The 19,262-nt window shown below is 44.8% G+C and overlaps 1 protein-coding gene and 1 pseudogene across 1 annotated transcript in view; both read right to left on the bottom strand.

The window, feature by feature from the left end:
* PTPRJ (protein tyrosine phosphatase receptor type J) overlaps positions 1–18,198 on the bottom strand; it is a 52,343-nt gene extending 34,145 nt beyond the window's left edge. Inside the window, exons 1-7 of the mRNA XM_025878701.2 lie at positions 18,130–18,198; positions 17,253–17,271; positions 14,713–14,943; positions 11,706–11,954; positions 10,129–10,353; positions 6,918–7,184; positions 3,972–4,229 (exon numbers count right to left, since the gene is read on the bottom strand). Coding sequence (XP_025734486.2) covers positions 3,972–4,229; positions 6,918–7,184; positions 10,129–10,353; positions 11,706–11,954; positions 14,713–14,943; positions 17,253–17,271; positions 18,130–18,183 — 1,303 coding nt within the window. The 5' untranslated portion in view covers positions 18,184–18,198. The remainder of the gene's footprint in view (positions 1–3,971; positions 4,230–6,917; positions 7,185–10,128; positions 10,354–11,705; positions 11,955–14,712; positions 14,944–17,252; positions 17,272–18,129) is intronic.
* Positions 505–1,475, bottom strand: LOC141374749 (small ribosomal subunit protein eS6-like; annotated as a pseudogene).
* Positions 18,199–19,262: the final 1,064 nt, after the last annotated feature.

Consider the following 19,262-nt stretch of genomic DNA (forward strand, 5'->3'; position numbering starts at 1 on the left):
TCTTTCCCTACCACCAAATTCCTGATGTCAAAGGGATTCCACAAAGACCATAAAAGAAAGCCATTATCTATAAAGGTAAAAGAACCTACAAACAATCTAAATATTCCACAAAAAGAGAAGGGCTTTGTAAACTGTGATCTGGCTACCTAAGGAAACATTCTGCAGCCACTAAAAACATGAATACCATAAAAAAAAAAAAGTTCAAATACAAAATACAATGATTTGTGTAATAATTACAATGATATAAACAAAACCTATGACTGTGGACACAGATGTAAAAAGAATGCAGCTGCGTCAGAAGAGAGGCGTTATTCTTGATTCCCTTCCTCTTGATGGTGGTAAAATACATATGATATTTATCATTTTAACCATTTGTAAATGTACAACTCGGTGGCATTAAACACATTCACACTGTTGTGTAACCAGCACCACCATCTATACCCAAAACATTCCATCACCGCCAACATACACTCTGTTCTCATGAAACAGCAAATCCTCCCTCCTGGTAACCCCTATTTTACTTTTGTCTCTGTGAACTTGCCTATTCCAAGAACCTCTTGCAAATGGAAACATCCAATATTTATCCTCCTGTGTCCGGCTTCTTTTATGTAGCCTAATGTTTTGGAGGTTCGTCCACATTGTAGCAGGTACCAGAATTTCATTCTTTTTTTTTTTTTAATGTCTGATCTTATTTATTCGTCCCGCTTAGAAAATCTCATTTTTGACTGGACTCAGAGGTAGAAGTTCTCAGACAGGACAGCCTCCGTCTCTTGGCAATCTGCTCCTGGCGTTTTTCTTTGGCCTCCTTCATTCTCTTGGCCAAAAGTTTAGCATATTCTGCAGCCTCTTCCTTGTTTTTCTTAGTGCGCTGTTTCTTCAAAGCAATACGCCGCCGTTTGTGCTGGAGGACACGTGGAGTGACAAGACGCCGAATCTGAGGCGCTTTGGTTCTAGGTTTCTCACCTTGTTTAGGGGCTTTCTCACAACATACTGGCGGACATCATCTTCTTTAGAGAGACCGAAAAGTCTGCGGATTCTGCTGGCTCTTTTGGGCCCCAGGCGACGAGGCACATAGTATCAGTGAGTCCAGGAATATCCTTCTCCCCTTTTATTACAATGACCAAGTTGAGAACGCTGAGACTGGCATCCACAATGCAACCCCGAACCGCTCTGCGCTTTCTCTCTCCAGTCCGCCTTGGTCTATAGCAGGAATGCCCCTTACACAGCAGCAGGCGGACATGGCCATGGGTCAAGACACTCTGCTTCACGGGGAAGCCCTGTTTGTCATTGCCACCACGGATTCGGACCACATAACCCTTCCATTCTTCACCCAGAGCATCAGCAGCAACTTCGGTGGCCATACGCTTCTCATAAAAGGTACGAAGTTTGCGTTCATCGTCCACTTCACTGAGTTTCTGGCAGCCAGTAGCTGGGAAAGAGATGTTCAGCTTCATCCTGAAGCAGCCTACCGCCTCCGAGGCACCACAAAAAAGAGCCAGAATTTCATTCTTGTTATGGCTGAATAATATTCTATTGTGTAGATATACCATATTTTGTCTATCCTCTGCTCTGTTGATGGACACTTGGTTGTTTCCGCCTCTTAGCTATTGTGAATCATGCTACTATGAACACTGGTGTACAGATAACTGTTCCAGTCCCATATATATATATGATTGGAATGGCTGGGTCATACTATATTTGTTTCCCTTCTTCAAAATTGCCTTTAATGCTGTTATACAGATTTTAATAATAATATAAGTTGTTCAATAATAGAATGGTAATCCCCTAAGAGACTAGTGCCTTATTACCACTCTTCTTGATTTCCATTCAGTGAGACTCAACTATAGGCTACAGTACAAGAGATGCCTTCTCAACAAACAGTCCTAAATTGCTTTGCAGCTGCACCATGTCAAAGTGTCAGTCCACACTCTTGTCAAGACCCCACTCTTCAAAGCCAGACAGAGGCCAATGCACTACCTTGTCACTCTGGGCCAGTTATTAAGCTCACAAAGCACCCATTCCCTACTCTGGAAAATAGAGAGCTTAACAGTACCCACCTCATGAAGTTGTGATAAAAATTTAAAAATAAAGGATGAGAGCCCAGCACTCTGTAGACCCCCAATATGTTTAACTATTATTACATTAAGCTCTGGTCACTGGCAAGTCACACAAAACCAAGGGTCCCACACCATGGTGATCCTCATCATTAGCAACATTCTCAAAAGAAGAAAAGAAATATATGTTGACATTAAGACCCCATCTCAACAGTCTAATCTAAAATTCAGACTTGAAAAGGAATTACTACCTTTCATCTGAGGAATGCATGGTAGCAGTTTTTATTTTGGAAGCAGATCTTCCAAGTAACTAGCAATGTCTTAACCCAACCAACAGAGTTGAAGAAACCAACACAAGGAAAATCTCAAAAGCCCAACGGATTTCATGTGTGCCTACGGGAATTATTCTTATTTCTTTATTCTTCCCCTCTGCATAAAAGATTTCAATTCTCCTGCAATCAAAGATCAAAGAATAGTGTATGTTTTCCAAACTTTCCCAAAAGTATTTATTTCAAATTTTAAAAACAACAGTAATGAACATTAAGTTGTTTTCATGAGATATTTTCATCAATATCATTTAACCTTAAAGAACAACGTTGTTTATGAAACACTGTAAATAATCTATTTGTCCAATAGAAGAGGGGTATTTAAGTAAGTTACAATACATCCAGATCAGCAATTCTTAAACTTTTGAATCTCAGAACCCCTTTACTTTCTTAAAAGAGAATTTTTATTTATATAGGCTATATTTATATTTACTGTATTAGAAATAAAAAATGAGGAATTTTTTAAAACAGAAGAATACACAAGTATACATTCCATTAGTCATCCAAGTGATGATGTCATCCCTTGTCATATAGCATCTGGAAAACTCCATTATTCACTCATCATGAGAGAATAAAAGTGAAAAAGCCAAATATCATTTCAGCAGCATTATGATAATAATAATACCCTGTCTTGAAAGAACCTAGGGGACTCACAGGGGTCCCTGGATCACACTTTGAATAACAATAATCTATCCCAGGGGTCAACCAAGTTTTTCTTTAAGGACCACAGAATAAATATTTTAAGCTTTATGGAGCATATATTTTCTGTTTCAACTACTCATTTTTAGTACAAAAGAAGTGACAGGGGCGCCTGGGTGGCTCAGATGGTTAAGCGTCTGCCTTGGAGCTCAGGTCATGATCCCAGGGTCCTAGGATCGAGCCCCGCATCAGGCTCCCTGCTTGGTGGGGAGTCTGCTTCTCCCTCTCCCTCTACTGTTCCCCCGCTTGTTCTCTCTCACTCTCTCTGTCAAATAAATAAATAAAATCTTAAAAAAAAAAAAGAAGTGACAGACAATATGTAAATATATAAGCATAGTTGTGTTCCAATAAAACTTTATTTATAAAAACAGGCAGTGGGCCAGATTTGGCCCATAGGCCATTATTATCTGTTGACCCTTGATTTAGACAATGGAATGCCAGGCAGGTATTAAAATTATCCTGTAGAACTATTTATACTGAAAGGGAAAAATATCCATAAGAAGTCGCTAAGTAGAAAAAAGCAGATTATAAAACCACGTGAATAGGATGACTTCAATGTTCATAAAAGAAAAAAAATACAAATATATGTACACACACACCTATATTATCTTAAAATTATAAAATCATAAAAGTTATCCATGATTATTTCATACACCAAAAACACATCAAAAGTTGTCAGTGATTATTTCTGGTTGATAGGTTTACTATATGATTTTCTTCTTTTTGCTTGTCTGTGTATTTTATATAACGAATATGCATTACTATTATTATAAATTTTTTTAAGATTTTTCTTAGATAAAAAGAAAAGCAATATTTGAAAAACTTGACGTTATAAATTACACTGATTTCCTTTAAGAAACAGTTTAACAGAAAACACAGCCTATTTGCTTACCAGTGCTATTGCAAACTGTCTGGGGATCCCCTGTAGTCCCATTTGGTCCTCTCGGAAATATTTCAAAAGCATACATGGTTCCGGGGGATAAGCCACCAATGACAATACTTTGGTTGCTGGTTGTGTTCTCCTGAGGTTCTCCAATTCCATTCTTTCTGGTAAATATCTTAAAGCAATCTGAGTCATTGCTCCTCCAAGCTAAGCCAATTGCCCTTGTGCTGACATTCGTCACTCCAAAGTCAGAAACTGGACCAGGGGCTGAGGGAAGAAAGTAAACAGCTAGATTAAGAACCTATTTCTCCAGAAGACAAGGGTGACTGAACTTCACAAAAATATTTACACTGAGATTAAATGCACACTTGGGACACCTGACCCGTCTTTTTCTCTTCTTTGTATTATCATCTACAACACAAGCCCCTCAGAAACTGCTGTTTCTGGCCACTGAGAAAACACTTGGCGACAAGAACATAGAAACTGCACGCTTTGGGGTTGTACAAAGTCATTCACCAGAAATAAATGAACCTCTGTTTAGGGACATGCAGCAGCGACTGCTGTTGACTGCTAAAACCGATTCCCTACCCTGCTTTTTCCTTAGTCATACAGCCCCAGATTTTTAGCTGTGCACATGGCCATCAGAAATAAAGACTACATTTCCCAGCCTCCCTTGCTGCTAAATGAGCCACGTGGCTAAGTTCTGGCCAACAGGGTGTGAGCAGAAGTACTGTCTGACTTCTAGGAAGTATCATGAAAGCGTGGAGCAGTATCTTCTGCCCCTCCTCCTCCTTGTAGCTGGAATACAGATGCAATGGCTAGAGCTCAGGCTGCTTAGCTCTAGAACCAACATTGTGGCTGCTGATCCCAGACTACAGCTTAGAACAGACATTCCTGGAGCTGCTGTGACAAAAGCTACACCCTTAGGGTGGGAGTCATTCCTGGGTCCCAGCCTAAAGCCTGCTCCCCCACTGTTATGACTTGAACTGTGTCCCCTCAAAATTCCTATGTTGAAGTCCTAACCCTCAGTACCTCAGAATGTGAGGTACATTTAGAGATAGGGTCTTTAAAGAAGTGATTAAAGTAAATGAGGTCATTAGAGGGGTCCCTAATCCAGTACGACTGGGGTACTTATAAGAAGAGGAGATTAGGGGGCGCCTGGGTGGCTCAGTCATTGAGTGTCTGCCTTTGGCTCAGGTCATGGTCCCAGGGTCCTGGGACTGAGCCCCGCTTCGGGCTCCCTGCTCAGCGGGAGGCCTGCTTCTCCCTCTCCCACTCCCACTGCTTGTGTTCCCTCTCTCGCTGTGTCTCTCTCTGTCAAATAAATAAATAAAATCTTTAAAAAAAAGAAGAAGAAGAAGAGGAGGAGATTAGAACACAGACATATGCAGACCAAAGGACAACCATGTGAAGACACAGGGAGAAGGCAGCCATCTACAAGCCAAGGGGGGCAGCCTCAGAGAAAACCCCCCATGCATCCCCTTGATCTCAGACTTCTTACCTCCAGAACTGTGAAAAATAAATTTCTGTTGTTGAAGCTCCCCAGTCCATGCTATTTTGTTATGGCAGCCCTAGCAAAATAATACACCAGCACTCCCAATAATTCGATAAACCCTCAGTTACCAGGATTAAATTCCTTTCGGCTTAAAAAAGCTCTGTTTCCTGGGATGGAGCCCTGGCTAACACTCTACCATTCCATCCTGCCTGGAACTGTGCTTCTTTTATGACAACAAAGAAACAGACTTCTATTTTGTTTAAGCCATGCAAACTTGGGAAGTTTTTTGTTACTCACAGCCAAAATTAATCCTAACTAATAAAGGGATTAAACAGTAAAAAATGTAAAAGATGGAGAGGTGAAAGCAAATTCCATTTACCCCAAAGAGCCAGTCCAGAAGACATTTGTAAAAATGCCTAAGGTGTGGGGAAGTGTGGGTGGCTCAGTCAGTTAAGCTTCCGACTCTTGCTTTTGGCTCAGGTCATGATCTCAGGGTCCTGAGATCAAGCCCCACTGGGCATGGAGCCTGCTTAATATTCTCTCTCTCCCTCTCCCTCTGCCCCTCCCTACCGCTTTCCCCCCCACCTTACTCTCTCTCTTAAAAACAAACAAACAAACAAACACCTAAGCTGTGCTTCCTAGGAAGCAACAGACACCCAAGTAAAGCATTCTGCGAAACGAGCTCTGGGTCCAGAGCCAGGTACAAGTTTCTGCTCACACTTGCTAGCTAACTCTGTGGCCTTGGGCAAATCATCCAGCTGAGCTGGGCTGCAGCTTTCTTATCTAGAAAACAGGGATCCTAAAGCTCCTCACATGGTATAATACTGATACTATTATAGTGTATACTGCTGGTACACCATTATTGTTTTATTTCAATTACTGGACCTTCTTTGGAACAGAAAACTTTTTATTTGCTGCCTATCATCTTATCTTTAAGGCACAGTTAAGCCAAGAAAAGATGAGATATATCTGTGTGCCTTGCTTCATTATAATGTCAGTATCCAAAAGACAAAGGGACATGGTTCTTTTTGTCTCCATGCACCAATTTGCTTCCACCACACTAGAATGGTCGTTACAAGCTGAGGCTGGAGTCAAGAGAGCCCAACGGTCTAATCCCACCTCTGCCACTTACCAGGCGTGACACCTGCCTACAGCACCTCTCTCAGCTGTGGCTTCCTCGTCCATAAAATAAGGCTAACACCAACCCTGTCAAAGATCTGTGAACATCACCTGACACAGCGTAAGGAAAGCACATTGCACAGTGCTCAGCATGTGCATGGGGAGAGTCAGTCAATGATAACCATTACTACAGCGCACATCATGAAGGAAATAAGAGTCCCTGTGGGCTCACACACTGAGCCGTGCTTTCCTTGAAGGCAGGAACAGAGCTCTGTCTCATACCTGGGCCTGCTACATAGCAGGCAGGCGAGAAAGTTTAGCAAAGCAATGAGTGAACTCACGGGTGTACACTTGGAGAAAACCCGACACGCCCTCAGAACCGCTGCCAAGGAAAGGGCATACTGTGATGTTGTATAAGGTACTGGAGCTGAGTGAAGAGATGTTGACCCAAGTATCAGTGACATTGAGGACGAGGGAACCAGTCGGCCCAGCAACCTGGATCATGTAGGTATAGAGAGAGGACGACTCATCATCATTGATTTTCCAGGTCAGGGTCATGTGTGTTGCACTGATGTTCACAACTTCAATGTCAAAAACTTGACTGGACGCTGTGAAGACACAAGAGGAGTTAACAGTAACCAGAATGGCCAAGCCAGAGAGAGAGAGAAACCACCATCACGGCATGTCATCTAATGTAAGAAGTACTCTCAGCGACTGTGCCTTCCTATCCCACACCACTGACCCGCAACCACAACATACACGAAAGTATGGGGGTCCCAGCAAACGTCAGGTATCATCACCAGCATCAGTGCAAAACCACCAAGCCAGTTGCAATTGCATAGTTAGTCTTTGTGCTTCTTCTGAGTCAGAGCTACAACAGGCTCCTCAAACAGTAACATGGACTCTACTCATGCCCGCCCAGGTGCTGGGCTGACCCAGAAACCCTCTCAAGCATCTATCCATCCAGAATGAACTCTACAGGATCGATTAAAGATCACACACTTCATCATGACGCGGGTCCAGGTCCCAAGGTTAGTTCTGCGTTAGTGGCCGGGTAGATCTTAGGAAAATCACTTGAGCTCAGTTTCCTCAGCTGTAAAAGTGGGGTAACAGTCCTAACCTCAAGAAAAGATAACACAGAGTTCCAATTATTTGCCACTGGCCCACCCCACACTCCCAATCCATCCTCCATCTTTCTCCTGCTTGCTCCGTGCTCCAGAAGGCTGACTCCTATGTACTGCATCCCTGGGGTTTGGGGGGAGAGAGGGTCCTGCCAGACAGCCTGGGAGGCCTGGGATCAGGTTCCACCTGCAAACCCGGTGAGGAGGCTACCGGGAGGCGGAGAAGAAAGCCGTCGAGTCTTCCTCTCACTGCTTCTGCTCTGGCTTGCTGTTCTGGCTTGGCTGCCTCGCCCACTGCCCCAGCCCTCACAGGGCTCCTAAAGCACCACTTCTTCCCTCTTGCTCTTCAGCCTTAGAGGTGACTTTCTACCATGACTAGTCTCAGGGGTCTTGACAATGCTCTGATGATTTCCTCATGCCTGGTACGAGGCATGTACATGTGTGTGTACGTATACGTACGTAGGTATATGTCTACATATACATATACACATGCCACACAGAGAGGGTTAAGGTTACTATAATTCTTATTTATCAAGTGCTAGGACAGTTAGACATAAACCAGGCTGTGTGTATCCATATGACTGAGAGCTTCAAACACAATCACTATCACCTTAATTCTGCTCAAACTACTTTAAAAGCAGGGAACCCAAGACCTACACTAATCCACAAAACCCCTTTTAAGCAAATCAGGCAAAGGGTCACTGGATGGATCCAGCTCTGGGGTACACTGCTTGGCAAGGGCCCACTGCTGTCAAAGGCACACCTGGAGGGCCCATTCCTCCCCCTCCTCCAACCTGACCCACCCTCCAGACACCCCAAGCCCTCCCACCTGCCAACCTGTTGGGTCCCTGAGGGTCCCTGGAAGCCAAGCCACCTTTCCTACAGCTACATCCTCCCCTCCCCATCTACACACTAGCATCACCAGCAGAAGGGGAAAGAAGAAAGGAGGAAAAGTAAGAATTCTTTACAGACACCATTTGTCATAGGCATCCTGCCAGGCTGTCCAGCCCTGTGCAAGGAACATGGCCGGGCCAGTCGCTGCTTCTGAGTACTCTGCAGCAGGTTCCCCACCCCACTCTCTTGAGGGAGCCACACAACTCTCAAGCATATGATCACATCTTCTAGGACTGAAATCAACCCCTCTGGAATTATCAGGGTCCTCGAGCTGTCACCGACTCCCAGTGCCTCTCTACCTTCATACCTCGGTGTCCTCAACCAGCACCTCTACCCACGATGCTGCCTCAAGGGACAGGTCTTCCTCCCTCTCTCCGTTTATCCAAATCCTATTCTCTCTTCAAAGCAAGTTCCAATCCTGCCTGTAGGAGAAGGCTTTCCTCGGGATTTGATGTGAAAATCGTGCTCCAGCCTTCCAATGTCCAGAGCGCTCAGTGGGCAGCTGCCGTGGACAGGGGCCAGGTGTTGCCTCTGCAGCACCCAACCCCCTCTTCCAAACAGCACCCCAATCCTCCTGGGTGGGAGGAAGTACCTGTCATCCATGTAAAAGGTGGGGGACAGCACTCCCTTCCCCAACACAGCCACCCAGAAAGCAGCAATGTGACACCCTCTCCATCGTGGGACTTTACTGCTGATGGTCCAGTGTGACCCAGCCTTCCAGAGTTTCCTGGACACTAGTCTTATTTTTTTGCCCTGTGTCCCCCACCCCCTACCCCTACCCCTCCATTCTATGGGTCTCTAGCAGCCTTTGAGAACAGATATATTTTTGGATCAGGTAACCAGAGTTAGTTCATGTTGCCTCAGCCAAGTCCCTGAAGGTGACGCTGGTGCAGCATTTTTTCCTGAGCCCACGGGGCCTGACCACGGGCCTCTCAATGCGTGTGCATCTCTCTCAATTCCCCATCTATACACAAATCCTGTCAGGGAGGAACCATGCATTTCTTTGCTCCCCCATCAGCACCAATCCAAAACACCTCCAAATACCGGTCAATATACAGAGTGGAAGTACCACTAAATTCTAGGTAGGAAGCAGCAACGTGCATGTCAACACACTTCAACAGAAAGATCAGTATGCATTCCAAGGCTGGGCCAGAAAAATAAAAAACTTATTTTCTTATTGGAAGGGGAAAATAATTAACCAACAATGACAACATGAATATCTACTAATGAGCGAAAACCACGACACCAGTTTGTCTCACTGGTTCACGTGCAAAGACACAAAAGACAGAAGGGAGCCCCTGGCATCTGCACGTAGTAGCTGCTCAACACGCTTTACTGAGCTGAAAGAACGAAGCATCTTGGCTGCAGAGTGAAGAAGAAAACTCACTGGATCTGCTCTGTCCAAAACCCCTTCCAGAAAATTCCCTCCGACAACAAAACTGCTTGTGAGGCAAGAAAGAACGGAGAACCAGAATCACAGAGGACAAAACTCTGTGCTAGAAGACTGGCTGAAGACATTCCACAAAATTCAACATACCTGTCCTGAAAGTTACGTTTCGGGGCTGTCCTTCTGTGCCATCTGCCGCTTGAGAATAAACGGTGGCCTTGTACTGCGTGTTGGACTTCAACCCGAATAGCAGGACTTCCGTGTCTTGGGTCAGAGGCTGGTGAGAAGACAGGTCTGTAGGAACGAGGGGGTATTTATACACCCAGGCAGCGGGGGTCCGGGGCTGCTGGGAGGAGCTCTCTGTGTTGTTGGCATCTGTTTCAAACACAAAAGTCAAATACACTCACTGCAACAGAAGCCCAGCCCTGTCCGCCTGCAGCATCTCCCCCACAAGAGGACACATCAGGCAGAGCCCACAGCGCGTACTCCACAAATCCTTCCCTTCCTTCCCCTGAGAGAGATGCATCTGCCCACAAAGGCCCCAATTTTTGGCAGATATTTTACTTCCTACTTTTATCCAGGTACCCTCTCTTTCCAACTCAGCTGTTTGTAGCTCCTCCCCTTCTTTCAGGAAATCTTCTCCCACCCAGCTCCCAACGTGGTCATCCAGGGACAGCCACAGGACTCAAACCCGGCTCAGCAGAGCCGACTCTAGACATTTCTCCCCTAGGCCAGACCCCTTCTGATAGGGGGTGAAACGGGGCCCCTGCAGGCGGGTAATCATTTCTCCCTGAGCCACTCTTGACAACAAGGCTGGCACAGGAGGGAGCAGGAAGAGGAGACGGGCATCCCCCCTTGTCTCTTTCTTTCAAAGGCCTTGCTGCCCGCAATGGGAAAACAGACACAGGCCAATAAGTTTGCTCTTCTAGCCCAAGCTACTTAAAGCCTGGTTTCTGTCACTTGCAGTCAAGAATCCTAAACACCCACTTTGTAGTCCTATATTTCCTTATGTATAAAATGGGGATTAAGTACTTGTTCTGCTCAATCCACAGGGTTACCTCTGAAAACGCTTAAAATCTGCAAATGGCCACTCCGTTGGCAATGCGGAAGCTGTCTGCTAGACTTGCTTGCTACGCATCCCTTTACTCAATGGAAGTGGCAAGTTTCTCCAAAGGCCCTACCCTAGTTAACACATGTTATCCGTTCAACGGAAAGTCTGAAGAGCTAAAGGGCCAGCTCCTTTCCAGGATGCCAGACTCAAAAAAAAGTTTCAACCCCCATTACCATTCTGAGCCCCAGCGATCTGACCAGTAAAATACTAACATCCCCTCCCCCACTTCTTCATACAAATATAGGGTCAAACTAAAATGTGGAGGAAAACCCTCTATAAATTCTAAAACTCTAGAGGCGCCTGGGTGGCTCAGTTGTTGGGCGTCTGCCTTCGGCTCAGGTCATGGTCCCAGGATCCTGGGATCGAGCCCCGCATCGGGCTCCCTGCTCCGTGGGAAGTCTGCTTCTCCCTCTCCCACTCCCCCTGCTTGTGTTCCCTCTCTCGCTGTGTCTCTCTCTGTCAAATAAATAAATAAAATCTTTAAAAAATAAAAAAATAAAAATAAATAAAATAAATTCTAAAACTCTATAGAAATGTAAGAACATTTCTTAAAACTATTAAGTTACTGAAAGTCAAAACCAGCAAGGCAGATGAGAAGCACACGTCCGTAACTCACCTAAGCCACTGTCTGTGACCGAGGACTCTCTCTGTTCATTTGGTTCTGAAAGAGGCAGGGTGATATTGTGTTGAGCCCCTGGCATCAGGCCCGATTTATTGACCAGCAAGTCTTGAGTCGTCCCATCAGGACCTCCGATGGCTTCAAGGAGTAGCCGGCAGGTGGCGGTGCCATTCGCTTCCTTCCAGGTAAGAGTAGCTTGCGTCACTCCCACGAAGGAAACAAGAAGACAAGAAACTGGACTCGGCTCTATTTTAAAAACACACAATGGGGCATTGATGGAACGAGACATCTGCAGTCACCTTTCATTAAGAATGACTGGGGTCGGGGCACCTGGGTGACTCAGCCGGTTAAGCGTCTGCTTTTGGCTCAGGTCATGATCCCAGGGTCCTGGGATCGAGCCCCACATCGGGCTCCCTGCTGGGGTGGCGGGGGGAAGCCTGCTTCTCCCTCTCCCTCTGCTGCTCCCCCTGCTTCTGCTCTCTTTCTCTGTCAAAAAAATAAATAAAATCTTAAAGAAGAAAAGAAAAAGAATGACTGGGGTCACTGACGTTTCAAGGTGACTCACTAAAAATACTTTCTTGGTATCAGGGTCCAGTGCAAGTCTGTCATTTCACAGCAGGAAAAAGTAGATATAGCATTACAGAGAAAAGAATACACCTACAGCCAAAGATTTTTAGGATCTGTCGTATTCTCCTCAACAGTTCACTTTAACGTGATTTGACACTCTTCGAAATTGTCTTCAAAATTGTCAAACAGCAACATTTAATCATATTTGTTTGGGGCATGAGGAACAAAGCACCAAACAAAGTGACTGTTTGCTACTTCTAAAGGCCTCGATTCAAGATAATACAAATAATATCATCTCAGAGCACCCAGACATTTCCACTAAGGAGCTCATCCCTGTGTTCCAACCCCAAAGGGGTGCTTCAGAAGACTTCCGATCTATCCCCCCAACCATTCTTTCCATCACCTTATTTGGCTGGCTGTGACATAAACCAGCCATTTTGGCCAACATGACATCTACTCCCTTCCTTCGGGAGATGGCAAGATAGAAACACTGAGAGGCGGAGTGACTGGCTCAGGAACACACAAAATCACTGGGGACATCAGGGAAATCAGAACCCAGGGCTCTGGCGCTGAGCCCATGAAGCACGGGCAGTGCTGCGGATTGAGCAAACCCCCGCCTGAGGTCTGCAGGGGTGGAACCGGAAGGCATGGCGGGCTCTGCAGCAAACCAATCCGCTCTGTGATTCTACCCTTCACATCAAACATTTTGGGTGCAAAGATTGCTAAATGGGGTCACTCCTGTGTCCTTTTTCTTTTGAAAAGAAATGTAACAGCCATCAAGGAGGCCAGCGGAAGGGCTCTGGATAACTAAATGGTACCAGCTTCAGCGCACTGGGGTGCTCTGGAGCCGGGCTGCCTGGGTGCCCGCCGCTTTGTGCTCAATAACTGAGCCCTGAGACAAAACCCAACTCCTCGGCATTACAGTTTGTCATTGTGGCCCTTGGGGTTACTGGGAGGGCAGGATAATGTATTAAGAACAACTAAGCGTAAGAGTACGTGCTCAGTAAGTAGTAGCTGATGAACAAAGCCTGGCCCCGGGAACTTGCAGGTAGAGTGAGGATACTCAGTTCCTGGGCTGACTGGTCCTTGCCACCTTTCCACCTCCTCTTTCCTATGGTCACCAGTGCTGTGTTCCCTTGGCCCCATCACCATTCCTAAATTCCAACTTCTTCTTCCTTGTTCGCTCTCCTCATCTCCCTGCCCTCTCCTCCTGATCTTCTCTCTTTCATAATATAGCAAACCTCTATCAGAGGGGGTTTTGCCTGTAAAACTCGGCTCTGAGGCGCTCCAAGAGTTTTTTTTTTTTTTTTTTTTTTTTTTAGAGCACCTGTGACACCCCACCCCTGTAGCTCCTCTTGCTTCAGTTCTTTTTACTTAGTGGGCTTCTGGGCAAGATTTTATTATTTAAAGAAATTGTTTCCTGGCTTAAAAAAAAAACCTGCTGAAAACCACTGGTTTCGTCTGCCTGTTCCACGTATAGAAGGCACTGTGCTAGGCAGGTGGTCACTTCAAGCCATGGGCTCCAAGAGGTTCCATGGCCCTCACCAGCCAAGGAGATTACATCCCCAGATCAGAAAACCAACAGAGGACAGCATTTTTAAATTTTTTGGTTCTTCTCAGCTTTAAAAGAGCTTCTCATCTCTTTTTTATATTTTTGGTTCTTTCAGCTTAAGAAAAGAGAGAAGAGCTAAATTTGCAGCTATAACACGTGGCTCAGGGTACTGACATCTAAGCTAAATAAAAATCTAAACCTTATCAAATGTCACAGGGCTATTATTTCATTTGAAACACACACTCCTCTATAAAGTATACCAAACTTTCAGGTCCAGCAAAAACTCCTGAGAATATAAACACAGCATCAACTCTCCTGCAGAGCTTAAAAGAAACCTACTAATAACTGACACCATTACAACATGTGTCTAATGAGGTTTCTGCTCCCAAGCCTTAGCAGAAAAGTAAATATTACGCAATAATAACAAAAGATTTTTAAAACTGGACAGTTGGAATTACTTAAAACCTCCCCAAACACCTAGGACCCTAATACCAAATAATCTGGCCACCTGAACTCCTGGGCTTGAAACAATATAGAATCTTTTCTCCTCGGGGCGCCTGGGTGGCTCAGTTGGTTAGTGGCTGCCGTCGGCTCAGGTCATGATCCCAGGTCCTGGGATCCAGCCCCACATCGGTCTCCCTGCTCTGCGGGAAGCCTGCTTCTCCCTCTCCCACTCCCCCTGCTTGTGTTCCCTCTCTCTCTCTCTCTGTCTCTCTCTCTGTGTCAAATAAATGAATAAAATCTTTAAAAAAAAAAAAAAAAAAAAGAATCTTTTCTCCTCTAACAAAAACCAATCTCTCCCCAACAGGCAATGTGAATGGACAAGGCTCTAGGGTACAGGATGAAAAGGAATGGTTCATGGTCATTTCTGGGGGTTGATCTTACCTGTTGCGTCATTTCCAGCTGTGGGATCTCCCGAAGTCCTAGTGACTATTTCTGAAGTGACAAAGGATGTGTATGAAGTTGTTGGACTCAAGCCTGTGGTACCTGCTGGATTTTCATCAGTGGTGGTCCACCCACTCTCCACCGTGCTCCTTTCTGTGCGTGCATACTCAGAAACAGTGCTGTTCGTGTCTTCCCATGTTGTGGTCACACTGGTTGTATTGATGGAAACAGCTTCAATGTCAAACACAAACATGGGTTCTACTTAAATACTGTTTCCCAAAGGACATCAAAAATTATATTTAAAAAAGAAATGTAAGGGGCGCCTGGGTGGCTCAGTCAGTTCAGCATCTGCCTTAGGCTTAGCTTAGGTCATGATCCCAAAGTCCTAGGATCCAGCCCGGTGGTGGGCTCCCCACTCAGTGGGGAATCTGCTTATCCCTCTCCCTCTGCCCCTCCCCCCCCAAGCGCGCGCTCTCTCTCTCTCTCTCTCTCTCTCTCTCTCTCTAATAAATAAATAAAATATTTTTTAAAAAAGGAAATGTAAGAGTCAGGACTGCTCTGCATGTCTACTTTTCAAAAGTGAATTGTACGATCACAGAATTTCATTTCCCTTTCTCTGCCTCCTGGACTTTCCTCCAACAAACTAATTTTAGATACATATACATACATGTATGCATGTGTGTTAGTGAGACAGAAGGCTTTAAAAGAGACAAAAATGACCGAGATCAGCACTGTTGGCTGTGACTTGAATATGGATTAAATCTATATAGACGCTGATATCAAAAAAAAGACCTAAGATGCAAAAGAAATCTCTCTTGTCATTCTTAGAAAACACTGCCCATGGAGAGGTCTTACATGATGCAGAAGCTAACTTTTTTGCCAAACCCTGATATTAGGAGGAAGTTCTGCCATATTCGGGCAGTAAGATGGCATGAGACAGAATGGCATAAAGTGAAAGGAGCTGGTCTTTAAATTCAGACCTGGACGCGAGGACCTCCTCTGCCCCTTAGTTATGTGACCTGGAATGAGTCCCTTAGAACCTCTCATCCTCAGGTTCTTATGTTGTCAGCTCTAATACACTATTTTAAACACAAAGGACTATTTTTAAGGCACCACGATATGGTAACCAACGTCACTGGATTTGGACATTTATAAAATCAGAGTTCAGAGTCCCATCCTGCTGGTCATTAGCATGTGATTTTACTCAAAGTCCTAGGAGAACATTCCCATTATTCTATTGCTATGGTTCACAGACTTTTTAGTTTGTGCTTCATTTTTCTTCCCCGTGTCCGAGGCTTCAGCTGTGATCTGGTAACAGTCACGTCTACAGCCACTGACATTCATCTTAGTAAGGCACCAGGAGACTTTTCAGTGATAAGTGTGACCGATTTCAGTAGCCAGAAACAGTGGTCATGCAAACTAACAAAATGGCACCTCCCACTATATACTCACGACACAAAGGTTTTTATTACGATTTTTAAAACGAATCATAGTTCCCTCATCTCCCCTTCTCCTGCTTTAAAATACCTCCTCTATGCATACAGGTTTTCTTCTTTGGCACCAATGATTCAAGCCCGTACAAGGTACCTACCAGCTTATTTACCAAACTGATTAACAAGCAAGAGAAAGCAACTGTAGAGTTCTTCCCATTGTTTGTACAGACTTTGCATAATCACTGTTATTAACTGAGATTGGCTTTATTAGAAGGTTTTAGCAAGATCTGCCCCCTTTGTGTGGCAGTGGAAGAACATTCTAATTATTTTATCTCCATGGTTCACAGACTTTGGGATTTTACCAATCAGGAAAAAAAAAAGTTCCCAAATTTTGAGGACAGATAAAAGCTACCAATTTTTATTTATTCTCAAAGGTACATTAAAAAAAAACTACCAAAAACTGTTATCTTTTTTTCCTATAGAAACAAATTATGACCCAAAAAATTAGTAAGGACATCATCCTAGAATAAATAGTGCTTTCAATTAAATATATTTAGCTTCACTTAAAACTTACTATCATAGCCTTATTTTTCCCATTTTACTCTAGACCAGGGAGAACTTCAATGGACCAACACCAGTTAGCAAATGGGACTCAGCCCTCCATATGGAAGCAAAATATACAGGAGGCTACATCTGGTTTTCCAAAGGTTACACAAACCCCATCCACCACTTTAAAAATCATGAAGCAATGTAGCAACCCAAAAAAATACTTATGGGATGGCAGCACATAAAATAAATATAAATCATACTGCATTATGAAAACGAACTCTTCTTGAAAAATCACCCCCACGGATGTAGGCTGGCGGGCGGAAAAAAAAAAAATCACAGAAAATATAAAATTTTTATTTGTCAACGTTGCTCAGTTGATTGAATTCTTTCTTTCACTTGCTGGTGCCACACTCACCCCAGTTCTAAAGAAAAACTGGAAACTAAGAGAGTTTGAACAAATTAGCATTTTCTGTGATTTTCACGTTGCTGTAAGTGCTGCTGTGTCCATCAGGGGGCGGTAGCGAACAACACAAGAGAAGAGAGGGGAGCGGTACTTACAGTCACCTGCGCACACCATCTGTAACAGAAAAAGAAAACGGAAGTCAGCGCCTTCATTCGGCCACGGAAAATGCAAATCAGGAATAAAGCAGTTGAGAATTTAATAATGGGGATGGGGTGCTAACAAGTACATTAAAAAAGGCCCACTGGCAGGGACTAGGGTACGAGGACACTGAGTAAGGGAACTCAGTGAAACCAGAGGTGGCTTACAAACAATGGATTAACTCGGGCATATGGAGGCCGAGCTACCCGGTGTTCTTCCCCACAGATACACCCAGCACTGAAGTAGCTCTCTAGGGCAGCTCTCCCTGCTGCCACCGCATCATGAATTGAGGCAGAAGGACGTAGAAACAGAGTCAAGATTCTCTAGGGTAGGAAAAAAAAAAAAAAAGGCAGGACCATGACACCCCTTCCCCAGAGCCATTTTCAGGTCACAAGTACATAAAGAAAAGCCAGGTGCACAAGAGAAGAAATCTCCTGGGTTCGGGATTTTTGTTGTGCAAAAATCCAGCTTCCTCCTTCTATCGGTAGGTGGCAGTAATCTTTTTTGTTGTTGTTGTTTAATTATATGGCACGCAGCTTTGGGAAGCACGAGTGTTTGAAACACAGCAACCCTAAAGATAATTTATTTAGTTGAGTGTCTCAATCTGCCATCTTTAGGTCCCTGGAAGGACCTCAAAGATATTCATCATGATCCATAAATTATTACCCCATACTTTAAAAACATAAAATAATTTGAGATTGTACATCCTACTGTTTAGTAAACACACCTTTTTTGGTTAACGGGATCTTTCAAAGTATGGCCCTCGTGAAGAGGAAAATAATCAAAAGGGATTCTAGTGGGAAAAAATGTCCTCCAGCTTCCCATCACACTTACAATAAAATCCAAAACCCTTAACCACAGCCTAATGTCCCCCGGTGATCTCAGCATGCCCTTTGAAATGTTCCTGAAGCTGGTTCTCTCTTACAGCCTTTACATATTGATTCCTTTCTCCACAAACACTCTGCCCCAGACCTTCCAGTGTCGTGGCCTAAAATGCCACCTCTTCGGGGAGTACTTCTCCAATCAACCCGTGGAACTTAGCACCCCTGGTTCTCTTCTCTGCATTCACCTCAGTCGTCATGAGCCTCCTTCAACTAAAATGTACGCTCCATGAGAACAGAAACCGCATCTGTGCCCGCGCCTAGAATGGCGCACAGAGGAGGCACTCTATAAATGACACTGAAGAAAGGAATGAGCCTCTTGTTTTAGAAAGGAAGCAATTCCTAAGTCCCAGAGGAGGGAGAAGATTTGCCCAAGGTCCTACAGCAAGCCTAAGGCCAAGGCCGGTCGGGTCCAGGAGGCTGAGTACCCAACCCACCCCAACCCAAAGGAAATATCCTTTGCGCTTACCAAATGGAGAAGGCGAAGACAACATTCATGTTCATCTCGAGGATTAGACAGACCGAAAGGTCTGCTCCCCAGCCTGTCTCCCAAGGGCCCAGACACCAGTTCCCAAAGGAATCTGAGCATTCCTCCTCATTCTTCACCCCCCACAAGTCTCAGGGCCCACGTCCTGTTGACTCTCCTTTCCTACCCCCCCCCCCCCCCCCACCCCCCCTTTCCATTCCCCCCCCCCCCCCATCTACCCTCAAGCCCATGCTCTTTCAGCTCATCTTCCTGCATCCAGCCCCTGCCGTCCATCCATGCCAGGCATCAATCCACTAGTCCCTGATGGACCACAGGAGAGAGAAAGACGAGGGCCAGGTTGCTGGCCAAGTCAGCACATGGCAGCAAGCCCCCGCTTTTTTTTTCCTGCCCAGCAGTTGGAAAACATAAACTATCCAACCTCATGACTCTAGACTGGTCCATCCTAGCCCCTTGCAATGTTATTCTCTCTTCATATACAGCTCTATGTGTTATATCCTGAACTGGAATCCACTTGGTCAACCATGCACCCAAATATCGCCTATAAACATGGATGATCTGGACCTGTCCTCAAACTGTTTTTAGGAAAGTAAGGGAACTAA

The sequence above is a fragment of the Callorhinus ursinus genome, unplaced genomic scaffold (assembly GCF_003265705.2).
Source record: "Callorhinus ursinus isolate GAN/ISIS: 27379988/994484 unplaced genomic scaffold, GSC_fseal_2.0 scaffold21, whole genome shotgun sequence".
NCBI lineage: Eukaryota > Metazoa > Chordata > Mammalia > Carnivora > Otariidae > Callorhinus > Callorhinus ursinus.